The 22,681-nt window shown below is 40.8% G+C and overlaps 1 protein-coding gene across 4 annotated transcripts in view; it reads right to left on the bottom strand.

Annotated features, from left to right (window-relative positions):
• Positions 1 to 22,681, bottom strand: part of LOC309693536 (C-myc promoter-binding protein-like) — an 89,199-nt gene that overhangs the window by 50,919 nt on the left and 15,599 nt on the right. For all 4 annotated transcript variants that reach the window (XM_082512854.1, XM_082512856.1, XM_082512855.1 and 1 more), the window contains exons 2-4: positions 15,169 to 15,499; positions 8,720 to 8,966; positions 700 to 769 (exon numbers count right to left, since the gene is read on the bottom strand). In XM_082512854.1, the coding sequence (XP_082368980.1) occupies positions 700 to 769; positions 8,720 to 8,966; positions 15,169 to 15,479 (628 nt within the window). In that variant the 5' untranslated portion in view covers positions 15,480 to 15,499. The remainder of the gene's footprint in view (positions 1 to 699; positions 770 to 8,719; positions 8,967 to 15,168; positions 15,500 to 22,681) is intronic.

The raw sequence follows: 22,681 nt of genomic DNA, 5'->3' as shown, positions 1-22,681 counted from the left end.
ACCTGAAGCTTGCTGCTTGGTGGATTTCCTTCCTGGCTTGAAGTGTTGAAAATAAGCATCATTTCTGTGAGCTGACTCATCCAAAGCATTAGATAATATCGCTTCACAGTCTGCTGCATATTCACAACACAACAAAACGTCAGCAAGTCTGAGACTCAGCCAAACCCGGCGACTCTGAGCCAATAGTGTTATCAGAAAATCTTATGTCAGTGTTTTTGAAATGGGGAAGACACACAGTATTTAATGTGGCATAATCACCACCTTACATGTAAATATATGCTAACCATTAACTCCCTAGCAGGGAATAATGTTGGCATGCAGAGGCTTATCACTTCACTTCAATTCTTGTTTAAACAAGCCGAATTGCAAGCATTACTGTAGCAGAGTGCCCTCATGCAGCCAGTGCAGAATACGCTTGTCTCAACATCACTACACCAACACAGTTACAGCGAATATAGAAACAACCGATATGCAATAAACAGTTAGGACTTCGACAATTTATTATTCATAAAAGAGTGGGTAACTTTCTAAATGCATTGCAAAATCCACTCTGACTAGTCAAATTTTTCTCACCCACAATGCAAATAATTTGGCAGAAGAGAAAGCTACCTACAGACAACATACTATTTGATTTCTTAGAGGTTCACATCAGTATTTGGATCTGTGTGCACTGACAGTTATCAGATTAAAAAGGCTTACCTGCTTTGTACGCTATTGTGTTGGTTTTGGCCACAGACTTCTTGTAACACAGGTAGACTGAGGATCCCCACTGAAAACAAGAGCAGAAAACAGGTCATACTGTTATCCTCTGGGTCATCTTAGGGCCAATCAGGATCAAAACGCATCAAAATCTCATCTGGGCTCGCATTCCACTTAATCCTTTTCAGAACTGCAATTCTTTCAAATAACTAACAACAAGCACTATTTAAGTGTTTTTATTGTGCAGCACAGTATCAGCCTAGGATCTGTTCTCTGTATGTGGATAGCCATAAAATCAAACTTGCTCCCATCATGTTTATTAAATGTAAACAAGATTAAATAATGGACCTAAACGGCAGAAGTGGCAGCCAACCGTGGCTGCAGCATTCCTGAGGGAGGACGCTGTTGTGATTAGTGCACTGATAATACTAAACATTTTCAGAGGAGACATACTGTATTGTCTCCACCAGCAATGTTTTGACCCTTTAGACTCTTTACGTTTGGAGAGTTACTGCTTTAGTCAGGAGAAGATACAGCAGATACACTAAGTATCGAATATGGCACCAATATTCAAAATAAATATATTTCTAAAGGTGCTACTGACATGAATTTCTCACCAGATGTTGGTAACGACCCATTTAATCTACACATGCAAAAAAAATCATAGTCATAGATCTCCATATATTAAGTCACATGTAATAACTAAAGAAATCTTTAGATTTATTTGCATAGATTTCTATTTATTTCCTAAAGCGAATGGTCTTACTTTGCTGAAACCTTCAAAACGACTTTTGCTTGCAACAGCTTTTGTCCAGATTAGAGGTGGGGAAGAGAAAGCCGAAGCAAAATCTGAATAAAGAACATCATAAACTGTTGACCCTTACATTTAGGAGATCTGGGTGTTCTGTTACTCTGTAGGGGGCATTTCGCTTGTATGGTCTAGTTAATTTGTGTGCCTTTAATTTATGGGCTATAAACAGTGCTATCTGAACTCCAGGGGGGCACACCAATAAAACCACTGCACCTATAATAACCTATATAAGATAAGTCGCTATGCCTCGAAAGAACTAAGTTCAATTTCAGCACATCTATGTTCTTCCACTTCCACGCAGTCTACAAAGTTAGATGGTTAAAAATCTAACTTCAGTGTGGTATGGTAGGACATGGTTAATGTCTCTGAATCAATAGAGTCCTCAATGGACACATCTCTGGCTTTGATTACATTAACAGCTTAGTAGGACACTAATGGCTTGCAACACAATACTTCCTGGTGCAAAAATAAAGCTAAAAGAAAATCCATTAGGCCCTCATTCTGTGCAATATTCAGACTCTCCAAAACCATCCAGGGGCTAGTTCTGTCCAGCAGGCTGGGTATTTCACACCTCTGCCTTAGAGGTTTGGAAATTAGTTCTGAGTGATCACATCACTGGTCTTTATCACAACACTTACGGGAGATTTTCCACTTGTGTGTCACTGTGTTAGATATTGTGCTCCATCACCATCATGAGAACACCAAAGACAGTAATATCTCACTCTGACTCGGTTTCCCAGACAAGTGTCATTTGGAACAATGCTGAGTGTAGAACTGTGTGTAAAATAAGTGGTAGAGCAGGTCATCTACTGATTGGAAGGTTGGTGGTTCGATTCCTGGCTTCCCCTAGTCTGCATGTCAAATATCCTTGGGCAATATACTAACCCCAAATTGCTCTCCGGATGCATCCATCGGAGTATGAGTGTGTGTGAATGTTAGTTAGAAAGCACCTACAAAAATCTGCTGGTGTGAATGGGTGAATGCACAAGTTGTGTAAAGCGCTTTGAGTGCTCAGAAGAGTAGAAAAGCGCTATATAAGAACCAGTCCATTTACATAACATCTGCCTGCCGATAAATCCGTCATGCTCTAAGTACTACGTACCATAAGTAAAGAATATCATCATTCATTGTTTTTCTTTAACTAAGGTCATTCTTGGGTAAATCCTAAAGGAATTAAATAAATAAAGTGCAATGCAAATTTTTTGTACTTTTGGGCATTTTGTATCAGTTATACTCCAATTAATTTAAAAGACCAAATATATTACATTTCTATACTTTTTAAATAAATATAAATATAAAATATAAAATAAATAAATGTGAATATATAAGTCAAGCCAGACTCTTGTGAAACCATTAGCATGTGAAGAGAGGCAATGATGCATCATATACACAAACATGAAAAGTTGTCCCTGTGAGAAAAAGCTGGATTCCGACACACAGTAGACAAATAACTTAAGTAGAAGTATAAACACTTGTGTTAAAATACTATGGTAAAAGTTAAAGTACTGATTTGAAATTCTAGTAAATAATGTAATGAAAGTACAGCTCTAGTACTCAAAGTATAAGAGTAAAAAGTAGCTCTTTGAACGACATTTCTGCCAACGATTGTTATGTAAAATGGACTGAACTTCATGTCATATTAAAATAATAATATTTAAAAAAATATTGGTAAATGTGAATGCAAACTGTATTTCCACTTAAACTCTAATTCTAATGAATGTGCTTAGCTTTAACATCTTTTATGCAGTACAAAAGCAGAGAAAATTGGAATTTAAAAAAAGCTCTGGGTGACTTTGCCTCCAGATCTAAACAGAATAAGGTGTACAGTGAGGGATGAGGGAAGCAGGTGGGAGAACCCTTAACCCTTAGTGGTGGAGTGTGTGGAAAAGAATCACTTAGAAGTAACTCACAATAATTTGAGCACAAGCAGATTTTATGTCCAGGTTGTGATCAGCTGCACTATGCTGCTAGGTCTTTGTGAATTTATCCAACTGAGTTCAACAAAATATAAGCAGATGTTACATGAGTTCATGTCACCCACCCTACATGGATACCTGCTAATACTTGTTGAGCTTTTAGTTAAAATGCATTTGAAAGTATCTGCCACTCAAAATTTTTTTACTTCTTTTGTGCTCACTCCTGTAGCATTAGCTGGATGGTAAAGTACAGTGACTACGACTTGCGGACATCTGCACCAAAAGTATGTTTCCAGATTTTTCCCTTCAACAAATGTTACATATAATAGTAACATATAGTATAGTACAACAAATGATGCATAAATTGGTTCATCTCTACCTGTGTGACAAGCACCATAATACACCAATAGGATTGTCTTCTAAGGTTTTTATTCCCTCCGTTTAGGCAAAAATTGATCTGGTGATTAGTGATGGGAAATAATACCCACACACACAAAATGTCTTGAACCTAAGGTAGGAAGGCTTTTTGAAAACTAAGGAGTAGTAAGAAGAGATATTTGTGTTTAAAAGTGAGGGAGTATAAGTACAAACACTGTCAAAAAAAACAAACAAATGCTCAAGTAGATACAGATACCTAAAAATTCTATGTAAGAATCTTATTGTGGTGGAGGTGTGGTCCCTGGCTCGGCTGCAGGGGAGGAGTGGTGCAGTGAGCTCAATGGGGCGGTGCTGGGGAGGCAGGTGAGAACACAGCTGGTGGCGTTTGGTCTGATGACAGTTTCTTCCCCTTTTTCGTGAGACGGGAGAGGAGCGGAGGGGAGCTTTGGAACAGCTGAGACCTGAGCGGACCAGACTGTGAACTGTCACAATAAGCAAACCCATAAATAAACGTGACATCTCGCTATACCGATCTGTGTGTGTGTGAAGTGCATTTTACACTTATTAAGGTACAGCACCAAACTTTTTGTACTTTATTACTTCCTACCTCTGCTTCTGACAACTAAAACTAAGGATGCTTCCAAAGTTTAATAAAAATATTTAACAGGACATCACATTCTGCTTCAGGCACTAAAAGTCTATAGATTAATGAACTAGGAAATTTCAGGACACATGCAGCCACAAACAGCACCTTGAAGGGGATTGCCTATTCTAAGAAATGCCAAATGTAGACCTCGCTGACACTGCAACGACTTTTACAGTAATTTAGTCTGTGTGTGTGTGTGTGTGTGTGTGTGTGTGTGTGTGTGTGTGTGTGTGTGAGAGAGAGAGAGAGACTGTGTGTGGTTGCATTGGTGGGTGAGAGAGAGAAGCAGAACAACATAAAAAGAATATGACAGGAAAGTGAACAGAGCACAAATACTGGGTGTGGAGAAACTGAAATGCAGAAGCAGACAACATCTAGCTCAAGGGGCTTCACTATATGAAAAAAAAAACTATATTAAGAAAACACACGCACACACAGCATTGAAAAAACCTTCATGAGGCATTTTGATGGTTCTCCATAATTAGATGTACTAGCCAATTGGAGCACCTTACATGAAGGCAGAGAATTCTCTTCAAAATACTGAAATACACATTTAACTAGAAAAAAAAACAATAAACAGATGAGATGGCTTTCACTCCACAACATGTGTCAGCACAATAAAGAAAAAAAAAACAAAAAACACAGAAGTTTGACTTGAAAAGAATGACTTAAAATCTTTTATCACATGACAGTATGAGAAGAAAAAAAAAGCTCAGAACCATCTTGTATTGCTGACAAGTTTCACACCAAAGCTTTAAGAGACTTAAAATGAGACAGCAGAGTGAAGTTGAGGATTCAAGACTTATGACTAAATGTCTTAGCATTTCAGGTGACGGCCTGACAGCACGAGCAACCATCTGCTGAATTCAAAATGTCATAGAGTACCTTCAGAAAGGGAAAAAAATCCACATTCAGTTGTTAAGAACTGTTTGTTTGTTTTTTAAATTACAAGTTATTCTGTTTTGAAGAATATGACATTATTGGGTTTACCCAGTTGCTCTCGACCTGCACCTATCATCTACTTTTCCTGTTGTTAAAAATCCAACAACACTACCATCAACATTTGCATTGGCATATTTAGACTAAAATGGCTCATTCCCATTCAAATATTTGGTTTATACTTTTAACTTATGTTTGCTTCCAGTTTACACTTTCTGTATCTTACCCTCTTTATGCTGATGTCATTCGTTCTGTTAGGTCTTTCAAACTAATCTTCCTCCTCAATAGCTGAGGTCTGTGGTTTTGAGTGTGTGTTGCTATTTTTATTTGTGTGCAACTTGTACATAAAGTTCAAAATGTTTGTTACACTTTAGTATTTGTGTCTTTAGCACAAAAATGAAAGATGCTACATCTCAAGGAGATTTCCTTCATATATAAATAAATGGCCTGTAATGAGTGCGCTGGATAATCCTGTTGCTTTAACCAACTGGGTTCTTTACTCTAAAGAACTAAAGAAATCAGTGATGTTAGGGCTGGGCGATATGGCCTAAAATTCATATCGCGATATAATTTGAAGCATGTGCGGTAACGATATATATCGCAATATATTCTTTTCTTCTGTATAACGTATTTTCCACACTATAAGGCACACTTAAAATCCTTTAATTTTCTCAAAAATCGACAGTGTGCCTTATGTATGAATTCTGGTTGTGCTTACTGACCTCGAACAGATTTCTGCATGCAGAAATCTGTTAAAAAATGTTTTAGTACAACTTTGATAAGCTGCACTGCTTGATAGATTGTCAGAGCATTACGGCTGCCATAGTGAGGAGCTTCGCAGAGTAATCTGGGTCCAAAACTCCGTCCATTCAGGTCCCAAAGTCAAAGGCTAAGGGCTAAAAACGGTCTAAATTATTTCATCTTTAATTAAATCATCAGCGTTGCTGCTTTATCGGGTGTAACAATTAAGTTTTACATCCATGCATCCATGAAAACAGAATTTATTAAATTTAACAGGAAGTTAGCTCGCTAGTTTACACCTAAACATTTCATACCATGTTCTGACTGAGAGATTTTTGAAACTAATTCAAACGTACAGCTCTGCTACCACTTCCAACATAAATGAAGACAGAAAACTAAACAGCAGTGCCGTTTGTAGGGTTACTAAAGTTGGACTACCTGGGGCCCGTTCTTCGTACCTCGCTAAGTAAGTTAGCTGGATTAGATTGTTGACGATTTCGCGTGATCTTGGATCGTTCGGTTCCCCGAAGCTCATCCGGGACTTGCTGCCATAGCAACAGAGCCGTAAGCGTAAACCTGCTCGGGAGCAGGTTCACTTTATGTAAACAGGATTAGATCGCGGCCACGCAGGTATGTCCGCTTCATTTATACGAAAGCAACAGCGATATTCCACCACTGTTTCACCATAAATAAATATTATCAATGTAACTAAAGATAATGCAGCACTTGATCCTTTTATTGATGTCACACAGATACATACAGGTCATTTCCTAAAAAAGGGAAATGTACTATTAACATTCTATTACATGTATGTGATTATTACAGATGTAATTCATATTTCACAGTAGTAATTGCAAATTACTTTGTGTAATCAAGATGAGAGACCACGGCTATAAAAGCGAAGGTGGATTTGGGAAGCCTGTCGCAGCCATGTCCTGTCCGTATACGCGACCAACCCATTGCGGAAGGTGCAAGATTGATAAGGAGAGTTTTCAGAATTCAGCGTATATTGCGGGACAGACAGGATCCTTTAGCTCAGCGCGACAGTGTGCTCATTGAGAGATATCGATATTCCCGTGAGGGTATTATTTACTTAACTAACTTGTTGACGAGGGGGTGCAGGACCACCACCTGTCTTTTTTTTGCTCTGCCCTTTTCTTGGTTGCTGTTATGAACAAACAAACAGATTATTTCAGGGTCTCTTTCCTAGAGACGAAAAGCAATATAAGTGATAAATATTACCATTCTGTAGAATATTCTTATATTTCACTTTTACTTGTTCCCATGTTCTAGTGGGTCCTGTTGTGGCTCTAATGTGTAAGGGGATATAATATAACATAATATAATGTAATATAATATTGGATAATATAGTGTAATACAGTAAATTTACCCTACCGCCTACTGGTGTTGGCCAGAGGGGCCGATGGCGTGATATGGCAGCCTGGCTTCTGTCAGTCTGCCCCAGGGCAGCTGTGGCTACAACTGTAGCTGCCTCCACCAGTGTGTGAATGTGAGAGTGATTGAATAGTGGCATTGTAAAGCGCTTTGGGTGCCTTGAAAAGCGCTATATCAATCCACTCCATTATTATTGTTATTATTAAATTACTTACGAGTTTAATTTGTCAGCAACTTTCTGCCAGCCCTCTCTCCTTGCTTTTGCAGCCTTTGCAGTGTTCCCTTGCGTTCTGATTAAACTCTGAAACTCCTGAAATCCCTCAATCAAGAGTTCTTGCTCTGCTGCCGAAAAATACCGAGCGCGCTCCTTCGACATTTTCGCCGACCAATCAGAGGGTTGCCGATCAATGTTTCTACTATCGATGCGTAGCCCCTTTTACGACACCCAGTGATCTCACATTACTTCATCCAGCTGTACTAATCGTCAACAGCAGGTGAGTTCGGAGAACCGGATTAGCGAGCTCATGGTTAGCGCGATGATTTGGTCTTGGATGTGTCATTTGATCTTGGATGTAGTAAGCGACGTACGAAGAACGGGCCCCTGGTATATAATGTTGTGCTACGTGATTGCTAGCAACACAGCTATTTTAGCATAACATTAGCACAGTGAAGCCGGAGGATGAACACCAACTTTTTTTCCACTCGATAAAAGTTAACGTGAGGGATTCTGGTGGTCAGGGACAAATGCAATCGCATAGCAGGACGCTATACACGGGCCAAACTTCAGTCAGGAGAACAACTGAGATTATTCATCCACAATACGAGGTTAGTTATTAATATACTGCAACAACATGGGAATAGAGCAGCTGCGAGAGAATTCAACATTAATGAATCAATGTTACGGAAGTGGAGGAAGCGCAGTTTTTGGTTTTCCCCATATTTCAAAAGTGCTTCATCTCTTTGCTATGACTGTCGCCCGGCATAATTTGCAGATGATAATGGTTGTAGCCGCTGCGATGCTTTCGACCAAAACAGACGCAGCTTGATGACATCATCAACATGTGCTATCGCGATAGAGCGATATAGTCAAAATCTCTATCGTTGGCCAAATTTATATCATTTATATCGTATATCGTTTATATCACCCACCCCTGAGTGATGTATTCCTCTATTCCTCACCAGTTTCTCCCTTACCATGCTGCTGTTGAGATTCTTCTCCACCTTGCAGAAAGTGTGTGGTGGGGTCTCCCCTTTGCTCGGGATGATGATGCAGACGTCTGTGACGGCCAAGGCGGCGTGCGGCTGGCTCTCGGGAGCCCGGCGGTAGGTGATGTAGATGCGTTGGGAGGAATTACCACTGATGTTGGCTGGGCGACCAGAAGGTGTGGTTTGGATAAGGTGGCAGCCCTGCTTCAGACGCTCCTTCCACTCATACAGCACACTACAGGAGGAAGCACAGCAATGTGGTCAACCACATAAACTGCCACATCGGGGTGTAGTTATTAGTGTGATTTCCATGCACAATTGATTGCTGGGCTACTCAGCTGGAGCAAGTCCTACGCTAGTGCAGAATTCAGTGGCTAGCACAATGAAATTGATTAGTCTGCTCTGTATTATCTTATCCAAAGCAGCATTTGATGGAATTCATGAAAAACAGACATTTATAAGCATTCAAAGTGGCAAATTCAAGCTCAGAACCACCTCCATTACTTTGGCCACAATAACGCATGTTGCAAAGGAGGAAAAAGTCTGGACACTATCTGGCTCCAATTTAATAATGGAATTCTTGCCAGCCACAGTCTTGTTGAGCAGACATCCTTTTCCAGTCCAAATAAGACATTAGTTTACTAACATCTATTTCTTTAAAAGAACAGACAAAAAAAAGGGCCACATATCACAGTTGTTTGTCCAACACTGTACAACTACACTGTATATGCAAGGAGGAAGATTATAAATCACATTAGAAAATGATTGACTGATTGACAATGACTGAAAATACTGATGACCACCAGTGCTACCCCACCTAGATCTTGAGTTGAAGACTCACTGTGATTCCAACCTCTCTAAGGTTTTTAGTAAATGTGCCTATGGTATCGATTTGACGGTCCTACTTCGCCTCGTTCAGAAGTTATCGCATTTACAAACTTGTAACAAACTCGTGTCCAGGCAGCCCACCCACCCCTGGTATTGTCTAATGATATACTAAAACAGATCAAAAACGACACTATAGATCTCATTGAGAAACAGCATACGGCCCAATTAATACAGACAATATAGAATTTGCAATAAACATTACCTGTGACTAAATGGTAAATGGCCTGTATTTGTATAGCGCTTTACACTACATTCAGTCATCCACCCATTCATTCACACACTGGTGATGGCAAGCTACATTGTAGCCACAGCTGTCCTGGGGCGTACTGACAGAGACAGAGGGGAAAAAGCATTACAGATTCTCAATCTCTTCCATCACTCACAGGAGATAATCAGTATGGAAGCATGTTAGTTTCTTTCTAACACATATTAATTACAGCTTCTGGTCAAAGACTGTCAGCTTGGCAGCAGTGTTGCTAGTTAGCTTTCACATCAGGCAACGGTAACACGCCAGCTCACTTAAACAGACATCACAAGATCCTAATGTAGCCAAGTGAGCTGAGGCTGCATTCAAACCCAAACTGACAACAGTCTCTGCTTGTGGTGAAGCTAAGCAAGAAAAAAACCCAAAAAACAGAAAAACAACAAAACATTCCAACTTTGCTGTAGATGACACTGTATTTAGAAGCAGCACAAATTTAGCACCAGTGTTTATTCCAATGCAACCTTCTCTATTTACTGATTCCTTCTTATGTGCGAACTCAGCTTTCAGCTGGAACACTTTGACTTAAATGCACATTTGGTAATGAAAAGATATCAAATCAGTATTTGGTTTTTCTGCTTTTAATTGAAAATCTTATTTTTTAAGCAGAATTTTAACTCCTATTCGCTTGTACTTATCAGCTGAATTTGCCTTTGACTGACTTTGAGAGTTGTGATAGTCTTCACACATGTATATACACACAGCTTACAGTATACTGACACATATATTGAGCCTGTACTGCACAAGAGGACCCTTGTACAAACCACTTAGCGGACAAGTACTGAGAGATACGCAACAGTGGCAGTAATTTTAAACACTCCTCTTGGTATTTCCATTATGCACTTATCCTCCATTACTGTTTCAAGTGAACTCAACAGGCATTTTGTGGCACTGTCTGAAAGCTGAAAAGAGAAGAGAATGTAAAGTAGTCGACCGAGAGATTTTTATAGTTTCTTTCTTTTTGGTTCCTGCGCTGATTGCTGTGGTAGCAAAGTGACCGACTTTGCTCTGCACGTCTTTCTGTGCTGTTCATATGTGTATATATTTGTATTGACATCAGTCAATACAAATATATGTAATACACTCTTAAAAAATGGCTCAATAAAATATGTATTTATAAAACAAATATTCCCAGGGTAGGGTTACCTGGGCCCTGTCCTGGAGCCAGACCTGTGGAGGGTGCCCAAGGGTGAGCGCCTGATGGTCGGACCTTATGCCATAGGGCAGAGTCTGGTGCAGCCTTAAGAAGGGGCGTGTAGGGACATTCTAACTGTATCATCAAATCTGCAGTTGTGTGTTCTGGACACTGAGGTAAAGAGAGAGGCTGAGTTGCCACCAGGTGGTGAGTTGGATCAGGTGGTGAGGCAGCATACTAGACAGACCTGCATGTCATAACATATAATTAGGATGCTGCGCTGGGACCGCCTGAGAGAGGCCCCAGCCCGCAAGATCTTCAACTCCCACCTCTGGCAGAGCTTTGACAGCATTCCAAGGGAGACTGGGCACATTGAGTCCAAATGGACCATGTTCAGTACCTCAGCAGTCGCAAGGTGATCAGTGCCTGTTGTGGTGATAAAACGCAAACCAGATTCTAGATACTGCAGGTGAAGGGAGCCATCAGACTGAGGGAGTCCTATCGAGCTTGGTTAGCCTGTGGGACTTCAGAGACAGCCTATAGATACCAACAGGCCAGGTGGAACACAGCTCAGGCAGTGGCTGAAGCAGAAAGGAGGGATGAGCTCGGAGAGACCATGGAAAAAGAGTTTTGGACTGCCTTGAAGAGCTTCTAGGAAAACCGTCAGGCGACGGTAGATGTTGTAAGGCTGTCTTGGTTGACACGTCTCTACAATGTTTCATGGAGAGCAGGGGCAGTACCTTTGGATTGGTAGACCAGGGCAGTGGTTCCCATCTTCAAGAAGGGGGACTGGTGGGTGTGCTCCAACTATAGGGAGATCACTGCAGCTGCAGTGAAGTGGATACTGTACCGGTCCATCATGGTGAAGAGAGAACTGAGCATAAAAACAAAGCTCTCGATTTGCCAGTCAATCTAAGTCCCTACCCTCTCCTACGGTCACAAGCTTTGGGTGGTGACTGAAAGAAGTAGATACAAGTGGTGGAAATGAGCTTTCCCCAAAGGGTGGCAGGCCTCTCTCTTAGACATAGGGTGGGGAGTTCGTCCATCCAAGAGGGGCTCAGAGTACAGCTGCTACTCCTCCCCGTCAAAAGGAGCCAGTGGAAGCTGTTCAGGCTTCTAACAAGGATGCCTCCTGGGTGAGGTGTTGTGGGCATGTCCCACTGGGAGGAGGACCCAGGACACACTGGAGAGATTATATCTCTCAGCTGGCCTGGGAGTGCTTTGGTATTCCCCTGGACAAGCTGGAAGAGGTGGTTGGGGAGAGGGAGGTCTGGGCTTCTCTGCTTAGGCAACTACCCCCATGACCCAGCCCTGGATAAGCAGAAGAAAATGGATGGGACGATGAAGCTCCGTATGTTCCCTTTTTAATCCTCATTATAGACCTTTTTCAGGGCACACATTTTGAGCACTGTTTACAATTACCGCTTCTTGTAGTCAATAATATTAACAATTACATTTATTTAGGAGAGAACGATCCAAGGTGTGGTATTATATGTGATGGTTACTGAAGAGAGATTGCATAATTAATGAATAATAGTTAACAGTTCTACCTGTGGCTTTCCTGCTGTCATGAGTCAAAATGTGTGCGTTGAAAAACTTAAATTGCCACACATACACAACACTTTTTCCATTTGCAGACAGTGCCAGCAAAAAATATAATGTTTGAGTAAAACTGCATGCAAATAGTGCCTACACCTGTTCACCCACATAAGCCCTCAGTAACCATTAGTGTTGCCAGTGTCTGGGAAGTGCAGCCCCTTTGGGCTTTCAGCACACAAAAGCTGCTGATATTGTCTGAGCACATTCTTTGTCAGTGCCTGATAAGCACTGCACTGTGTAGTGTCAGAGGCCAGTGAGAGCCTCCTTAGCATCATCACCCCTAGTATGGGAGTGCTCAGCAAACAGTATTGAATTCACACAGCTGAAAAGATGCTGCTGAAGAGGACACCTCTAACGGTGCTTCGCTTCCACTTTTCTGTTGGTAAAATCACAATGGCTGAAAGCAACTACTGCGGAAAACTGCCACCAAGGAGGATTCCAGGGCAGAGCAGAGCATTTTCTGACGTGAGAGCACTTCAGCTTTTTGGGCCGCTTTTCACAGCTGGTAGAAAGCTGCCAGTCACAGGAAGAACAACCACAATGTTTCCTGATAACAGCAACTGATCTTAAATAGGGCTTCTCCAGAAAGTTTGTTAACTGTGAAATGAGGGGAATTTAGTTTTTGTTTCAGCGAGAGCCAGCTTCAACTCTGGGCCAGTTACCAGGTTAACAGACTCCATGAAGCTAAACTGCACACTGGCAGGTTTTTAATTTTTTGTTGTTGAACTAGGACTCCTCTCATGCTTAGCCTGGCTGCGTCAATGCATATCATCATTCATTCAGTCGATACCAAAGCAAATATGGCAATACATCAATTAGCAGTTTTAAGTTGTTGTTTTTTTCCTAGGATGACTTCCAGTTAAACATTAATCACTCTGTGCTCAAAGAACAAGGACAAAAATGTTTTTATAAGCTGTTTTTTATAAAGCTCTGTGACTGTAAAGACAATAAGGCAACTGTCAGGTTGTCAGCCAGTTCCTCTGCACTCAGATCAATATCAATTACAACATATGGTGGTGACTATATGAATATATCCAGGTGAGGATTATTGCAGTGTAGCTGAAACAACTTAAAGATTCTTAAACTGGACTAACAATGTAGTTTAAAGGGAGATTTTGAATTCAGGGTGCAGGCAGTCCGAATGTGTTCAAACAGCATTTAATGCTGAAATATTTACACACCTCATAAATAGAATCATTAAATGTTGCCATGCAAGATTTGTGAGTCCAAAAGGACATTTAAAAGTTAAAAGATGGTGTGAAAAACTAAATGTAGTAGGATTCCAGCTTTTTTTTTTTAATCTAACTGGGTAAATGATAATTGATTGGAGCAAAGAAAATAGAATCATTTTAACTTATTTTATATTTCCCTGCTGATTTTTAAGATAAATGTCACTGCTTCACATTGACATGCATTCAGAACTGGAATGGATGAAAAATGGACTGTTTCTTTTATATCGCTTTTTTTTAATCTAATCCAGGGATAATCTCTGCTCATCATTTATGCATAGCCACAGTACTGTAGGCCAATTCCCCTTTTTTCCACACAGAGAGTTAACATACATAGCCAACTTATCCCTGGTCATGATCAGACTCAGAGTTTCTCATAAAAGAGTGAATCAACTCGAGTTTAGAGTTGAAATCAAATTTGCTAAATTTGCTTCCTGGAATGGTTCCAACAAGTAAGATGAATAATAAACGAGATTGTGTACTGCATATGTAAACAACAGCACTGCATGTCTTGGGCAGGCTTGGAGTCAGCACATCATTACAGTCATTCATCCGAGGTGTTTAGAAAATTCTGTCAAGCTGGTGAATTTAATGAGTAAATCCTAAATCCTAGCAAAAGTGACTCAATTTACATTTTCATGAATTTATTCTAATGTTCACAAAGCACGTGCTGTTATTTCAAAAGAGAAGTGTAAACACTTTCCCATTTGTCTTTTTCACCTTCTTTCTGCGGCAGAATTCAACTCTCTTTTTTTTTAATGTACAGATATTTATGTCTCCCAGAGGATGAACTGGATCTCTTTATTTTACATGCATTTATATAATCTGTCCCACTTGGTTTTTGCAGCCTATTCCAGTTTTCCTGACAAGGTGACACTTTTCCATACTTCAGTGGTAATATGAATTGCTTCCAGACTGGATCCTCCCATCCCTAGCTTTATCTTCATCATCATCATCATCATAAATTCCTTTCTGATTTTGCATTTTGATGGCAAAGTAAAATTGACATCTGAGCATTTACAAAAGCATTTGCAGGCAGGTTAATTCTTGGCCTACACAAGAAGAGAAATACTTTAATGAACACCTCCACTGAAAAGCTTTAGTCTCAGACTAGCCCAAATCCACGTTTGGGACACCAAGCTTTAACCTGCTTTGCATCAGCATGTAAATGTAGTCCCTGACAATGTTAGCAAGCTCACTTAAACAGCCAAATGCAGACTCAAAGTGGTGTTAGCCCAGCTATAGAAAAGGTTTTGGAAATAAAGACAATGTTGTGCTTTGCCTTGTTTAATTACAAACAAGGCAACCTCCTTTGGTTACTTACCCCAAGTCGGTTAGTGGTGGCTTGTCACGACCTCGCCTGTAGCACAATAAGATCTGCGGCGCCATGAGGGCGCCGTTGTTAAGATCAGCCGATTGGCCTGTCGGTGTTGTTTCTATGCATGTGAACCCTGGCGGCACCTCCTCCCCCACTGAGCGGATCACCACTGCCACATCTGTGATGGGTGCCTTAGGCTTGGCCGTCTTGTGGCACACATCATCAAAGTGGATCTCCTGGTCCAACGGCTTGGACGGGTCCGTCAGACCAGCCACCACAAAGTAGTCGGCTACACGAGGGCCTTTGTCCTCCATCATTTCCCATCCCCGCCAACTACCTTCAGGGGGAAAAAGAAAGAGAGGGGTAGAGACACAGAGAAAGAGAGAGAGAGAGAGAGAGAGAGAGAGAGAGAGAGACAGACCAGGAGATTAATTTTCGTTGTGGTTGCAGGTACAGACGGTTCTTGTATCCTTGCTCTGGCTTTAAAATGAAAAAAAAAATCTGACAGCCATAAATCTTTCAAAAGGGAGGCCAGTAGAAGGGCAAATGGAAAGAGAGGGCAAAAATGTGGGGAAGAGAGGCTATATAATGAAGCAGCCATTTAGAGCTTGGGTAGTTAGCTGACAGTCTTTGGCCAGGTCACGTAATCAGCGGAAGGTTCAGCGTCCCAGCTCAAGGACACACGTGGATGTGATGAGGGCATAACATTTTTGGTCTTGAGGTTTTTCAACCTTACTCTAATTCTAAAGAGTGAAACTCTGGCTAGCTACACAGACCTGAGTGTGCATTTTGAACAGGGAGCAGTGAGGTGTTTCTTCACACATTCCACCTTAATTAAAGACTGCCCCCACGTATAAACCTGAGCTTACAAGCTTTGTGATATTACAGAGCCTATTAAGCCTGTGTGATAAAAGCCAAACAGTAGTTTTCTTAATCTAGCCCAGAAGGGCATGCTCAGACTCAATAAGATCATCTACATTTACTGAAGCAGCACAGTCTCAAAGGGACAATGATATGGTTATATAAACTAAAGAAATGCCTTTTGTTAGAGATAAAGAAAACATCCTCTGCAATTGACAAATTACAGAGTTGCACATGTTTACCAGCATACAAACCTCAACCTCTGTCATGAGCTGTCATGAGGTTAACTGAACTTCAGGTATGAAGTTATGACCTGCAGTCTATCTGGGTCAGATATAAACCAAGTTTAGGTGTAGTTTATTTTCGTTGTGCTGAGTTTTTACAGTCAGTTACAATAACTCGTACTGCGTAGTAGGGCTGCTCAATTAATCGAATTTTAATCTCGATTACGATCTGGGCTTTCAGCGATCTTTAAAAATGACTGAGCCGATTATTAGCCCCTCCCTCGTGCTTTACTCTCGCGCTGCTCCGTGTGGCAAATCGAGCGCACCTCTCTGCATTTCGAACACGTGTCACAACAATTAAGAGCAGCGGTCCCCAACCTTTTTTGCGCCATGGACCGGTTTATGCCCGACAATATTTTCACGGACTGGCCTTTAAGGTGTCGCGGATAAATACAACAAAATGAAACTAGTACCGGTACCGAAAAAAAGAAAATTTATTCATAACACACGTGAAAAGACCAAGGAAAACCGAGTAAACGATAAAAACGATAACAAAATAACGCTGAAAACCGATAAAAACCCTGAAAACCATACATTTCACACCTGAGCCTCAACTCTCGTGGCCTGGTACCAAACGACTCACGGACCGGTACCGGTCCGAGGCCTGGGGGTTGGGGACCGCTGATTAAGAGGACCCGACGGAAGCTCGGAAAGCTTAGCAGAAGTCATTTGGAGAGGAGAGTGACTGCCGTTGGTTGAAAAGAGAGGTAAAAAAAACTTCAGTGGTGTGGAAACATTATGGGTTCGCGGAGTCAGACGTGGATCAAGTAGACATAGTGTGTAAACTTTACTACAGTGTCGTAGCTGCACCACAGAGCAACACTGCAATATAAAAAATAAATGAAAAATGTAAACATCTATGTTTAGTGAACTTTGCAAACATTTGCACTGTTATCAGTATTTGCACACTATTTTATATTATTTTTTGACAATCTTTAAAGTCATTATTCAATACATTGTTATTGTTAATAAATATCGTCAAATAATCGAGATCTCAATTTCAGTGAAAATAATCGTGATTATCATTTTTGCCATAATCGAGCAGCCCTACTGCGTACTAGCTAGCATGATGGAGTTTCTATACAGCATGAATGCTGGACACTCAGAGACCTGTGTCTCTGAGTGGGAGACCAGAGATCACATTAACATGTGTATCGCTGTATTAACAAACATGCCATATTGGCCCAGTTCATTTTTCTTATCATTGTTGTGAGGAGACCATAAATAGCATTTGTATTTTTTGTTGTACAGTTCATTTGCTGTTATGGAGTTCTTGTTATGGATAAAAAAGTGTATTTTTTTGTTTCAAAATAGCTGAAAATTATTCGCTGATAGCTGCCAACATCTGCAAAAAAATACAATTCTATAAAGCTGTTCTATGTAGTGCATAACTGTTAATATAGAGTGTTATTAAATTTATTGCAAATGCAGTCATATGGCACACTGACTTCTGAGAAAATTTTAGATGACGTTTATTCAGCTGTGTAAAAACTATCACTTTAATCTCAGCCAAACCGCTTTACTCAGGAACAAATAAAATACTGAAAAAAGCCAAATAATAACATTTCTAAGTTATCTAAGTGACTTATATATCATGTTTAACCTGAGTAGCGAAAGACGGCGGTGGGTTTGAAAACCATTTGCCGGGAGTCCAGTGTTCTCACCGGCTCTAGTGAGCCTTGAACCCCGGCTAGCTGTCGAGCTGGCGTGTAACAGACGTTTTGAAAATATGTGGTGTCTTGATAAACTGAGCAGATATTTGAAGTTTACACAGCTACATTCTCGCCTGAAAATATGTTAAACGTTTATTTTGTTACCCAGAAAGAATAATAAGAGTAATATTAAAACTAACTAGCAGCCACCATTGTTGAAAACTGAGCAGGGCCGTGCTATGAATTCTGGGATAGGTTGGGCCACGAAGTATACACCCGACCCATTCAAATCTGGGGAAATGAAGGGCGCATTTGTGGGCCGCATTTGTCGAATTTGGACAGTCTTTGTCGTGTCGCTGTAACGTAATCGGCCTACAAATGCGGGCACAGGAGGATGTGGTTCCTGAATTTGGACACAGATATGATACCGTCTCACTCCCCGATCCGTACCGGAAACCTGATCGGTACCACGCATGCGCAAATCTTACGTCACTTCCTCTCGTTGCCAACATTGCGACAGTTAATGTATTTGAGTGACACGGTTAGCGCCCAGTTAGCTCATAGCATTTCTCAACAGCTCTGCCTCCTTTTCAACTGCCCGGGACACTTAATGGATAATCTGTATACAAACAAATTCATGCTTTTCTCCTCAACAGATTGAACAACAGCGCCGTAAAATAAGAAGAATGGCACCTAATTACAGAGTTAATAATACTGACTTAGTAATATGTCACGTTAAGATTCATCAGCCAGATTAAGTGTTTCCTGACAATTGACAGTGATAGCGGACATCATCATCACTATTCCAATGATCCTCTCCACACAGACAAGCATAAACACACTCGACTATCACTAAATCAAATTTAACATGCATTTGTAATGACGCTAGTTCATTTTACAATAGGGCTCATTCGCTCAGTCAGCAGGTGGCGTTATCCTCGTACACTGGGGAGTAAACTGCCATTAAACGAAACAGAAGAAGAAGAATAAATCTGCACATAAGCGGTACGGACCGGGTAGACCCGATTTGTACGGTCCAACTTTCCACGTGCGCAGTAAGGATCGGGGAGTCCTGATGCGTAACTATCGTTTTATTTTTCGTTTTTGTTTACATTATATTGAAATGTTTCATTACTGCAAACAATTTAAGCGATACTTAATATCCTTAACATCTTGACAGATACTCTAACCCGTAACTATCATAAATTGCTTGGGCCGGAAGTAGACACCTTTCGCACATGCGTGGTACCGATCGGGTTTCCGGTACGGATCGGGTAGTGACACAGCTTCTTCTTCTTCGGGGTTTAACGGCAGCTGGCATCCTTGTACATGCAGTGCTGCCATCTTCTGTTTCAGTCCGTTATTACACTCTTAAATCCTACTACTTATTCCTTATTCGACGATTTTGATAGTGGAAGTAATGGTGACTAGTCGACTAATCGTGGCAGCCCTAGTTCTATGTTACTTTGATCCAGCACTACAGGGAGTGCAGAATTATTAGGCAAATGAGTATTTTGTCCACATCATCCTCTTCATGCATGTTGTCTTACTCCAAGCTGTATAGGCTCGAAAGCCTACTACCAATTAGGTGATGTGCATCTCTGTAATGAGAAGGGGTGTGGTCTAATGACATCAACACCCTATATCAGGTGAGCATAATTATTAGGCAACTTCCATTCCTTTGGCAAAATGGGTCAAAAGAAGGACTTGACAGGCTCAGAAAAGTCAAAAATAGTGAGATATCTTGCAGAGGGATGCAGCAGTCTCAAAATTGCAAAGCTTCTGAAGCGTGATCATCGAACAATCAAGTGTTTCATTCAAAATAGTCAACAGGGTCGCAAGAAGCGTGTGGAGAAACAAAGGCGCAAAATAACTGCCCATGAACTGAGAAAAGTCAAGCGTGCAGCTGCCAAGATGCCACTTGCCACCAGTTTGGCCATATTTCAGAGCTGCAACATCACTGGAGTGCCCAAAAGCACAAGGTGTGCAATACTCAGAGACATGGCCAAGGTAAGAAAGGCTGAAAGACGACCACCACTGAACAAGACACACAAGCTGAAACGTCAAGACTGGGCCAAGAAATAGCTCAAGACTGGTTTTTCTAAGGTTTTATGGACTGATGAAATGAGAGTGAGTCTTGATGGGCCAGATGGATGGGCCCGTGGCTGGATTGGTAAAGGGCAGAGAGCTCCAGTCCGACTCAGACGCCAGCAAGGTGGAGGTGGAGTACTGGTTTGGGCTGGTATCATCAAAGATGAACTTGTGGGGCCTTTTCGGGTTGAGGATGGAGTCAAGCTCAACTCCCAGTCCTACTGCCAGTTTCTGGAAGACACCTTCTTCAAGCAGTGGTACAGGAAGAAGTCTGCATCCTTCAAGAAAAACATGATTTTCATGCAGGACAATGCTCCATCACACGCGTCCAAGTACTCCACAGCGTGGCTGGCAAGAAAGGGTATAAAAGAAGAAAAACTAATGACATGGCCTCCTTGTTCACCTGATCTGAACCCCATTGAGAGCCTGTGGTCCATCATCAAATGTGAGATTTACAAGGAGGGAAAACAGTACACCTCTCTGAACAGTGTCTGGGAGGCTGTGGTTGCTGCTGCACGCAATGTTGATGGTGAACAGATCAAAACACGGACAGAATCCATGGATGGCAGGCTTTTGAGTGTCCTTGCAAAGAAAGGTGGCTATATTGGTCGCTGATTTGTTTTTGTTTTGTTTTTGAATGTCAGAAATGTATATTTGTGAATGTGGAGATGTTATATTGGTGTCACTGGTAAAAATAAATAATTGAAATGGGTATATATTTGATTTTTGTTAAGTTGCCTAATAATTATGCACAGTAATAGTCACCTGCACACACAGATATCCCCCTAAAATAGCTAAAACTAAAAACAAACTAAAAACTACTTCCAAAAACATTCAGCTTTGATATTAATGAGTTTTTTGGGTTCATTGAGAACATGGTTGTTGTTCAATAATAAAATTATTCCTCAAAAATACAACTTGCCTAATAATTCTGCACTCCCTGTACAGTGGTTACTGATTTTCTGCTATTTCAAGACTGTTGTGCCCATTTTCAAGAAAAAAACAACAACACATAAACAGAAAAAAAGAAGAAGAAGAAACCTAGTGGAATCAGTGACACAGAGTGAAGTGTATTTGCATTTGGCCAAAGACCAAAACACTTAATAGTGTGAGGTGAGACTGTGGCACATCTAAAGGGAGCAGATGCTGAATCTTTGCTTAAAATGGATCATTTAACATGCACTGCTACATTGTTTTAGAAGCTAAGGTGGGTCCAGGTTTGAATCTGACCCACGGCCCTTTCCCTTCTTTCTCTCTCCCTCCGCTTTCCTGTCACTTTTCACTGCAACTAGCAAATAACGCCGGAATTTTTTTAAAATCCAACTGTATTAAGATGTCAAATTTGCCAGCTTCTTTATTCCCTTTTTAACTTTTAACTGCTTTATAGTTAAAAGGTGCTTTTATATATGTAAAAATGCTAACAGGAACAGCTGCCTAGTAAGATCCATTATCTAACTTAATGGTTGCAGCTATTGTCAAAAGAAAAATAATCCTGGTGCTTAGAAACACAGTGTTTTAACTCACACCCAGGGAACTGCTGTTGTTAATATACTAGTGAGAATTATAACAATTACATTAGACAGATTTTTTCGGTAGCCTTGGACTGTGGCTATGTAGTCTCAGCCTGCCTCGCTAGCACAAGCCCATCTCTGCAGGTCAATGTGAAACAATGCCTTTACCAGCAGTTCCCTGGTAAGTTGTGAAAAGCCACAAAAACAAACTTGGTTCAAGACAGCTGTAATCAGGAGGTGAGAGAACTGTGAGCAGATACAGTTTTTTGTAAGGTTTTCATATAAGACCTATTTTTGCACAGTTGGCCAACATTTCTGTAAAAGAAAAAAGATTCCCTTAGCTGGCAACACAATCAGGGACTATTTCTCACCCGGTTGCATCTCATTGCAACCAGATTGTGTAATCCAAGAGTTTTGCTCAATTTAATAATAATAATTCAACTGGACAAGGCCTGTGATTCCAACCATATGCAGTAAGAGGGTGTTGGAAGGGAGGTTTAATTAGCAGGGTGTGTCAGCTTGTATAAATGCATTGGCTCAGGGGAAAAGGTGAAAAAGCTGCCAGCTCTAGTCTATGTGATGCTACGTGAGCAAGACTCCAGCTACCACTAAAACTACATAAAGCAGTGCGAGGGACTTTTCTTATTCACCTCATCATGCAAGAACAGTGTAAGTTGAGAAGAGATTAAAGTGATAAAATCTTTCCCTATTCTGGCCTCACTGACTCCTCTTACATCTGCGCAAAACATTTCTTTGTGACGCATGACACTGTACTGACAGAAAAGAACCACAGACATAAAAAAACAACGAAATCTTTTTTTTTCTTTTAATATTAAATGATTTGGAGTAAAGTTTGGAGAGTGGAAGCAGATGGAGCAGGACTTTTTAACCTAATGAGTAGTTCTAACTTAGGTTTAGCTGTTATGGGCACAACATTTGGTAGAGAAAGCTGGATGTTTATTGGCATCATGTAATGATCTTTGTAGGGGCAATGAGCAAAGTTTATATGCAAACAAAGGCCGATGTGAGATTTTTTTTTTTGGTCGTCCCTTCCAGCTATTGACAGATGGCGAGAAAATGCTGTGTTCACTGTGTTCTTCTTACACTCGAATTACAAAAT

This window comes from Aulonocara stuartgranti, assembly GCF_965226115.1.
Source record: "Aulonocara stuartgranti genome assembly, chromosome: 1".
NCBI classification, from domain to species: domain Eukaryota; kingdom Metazoa; phylum Chordata; class Actinopteri; order Cichliformes; family Cichlidae; genus Aulonocara; species Aulonocara stuartgranti.
Note: the sequence above shows the minus strand (reverse complement) of the source record. Positions and strands in the feature narration are given on the sequence as shown.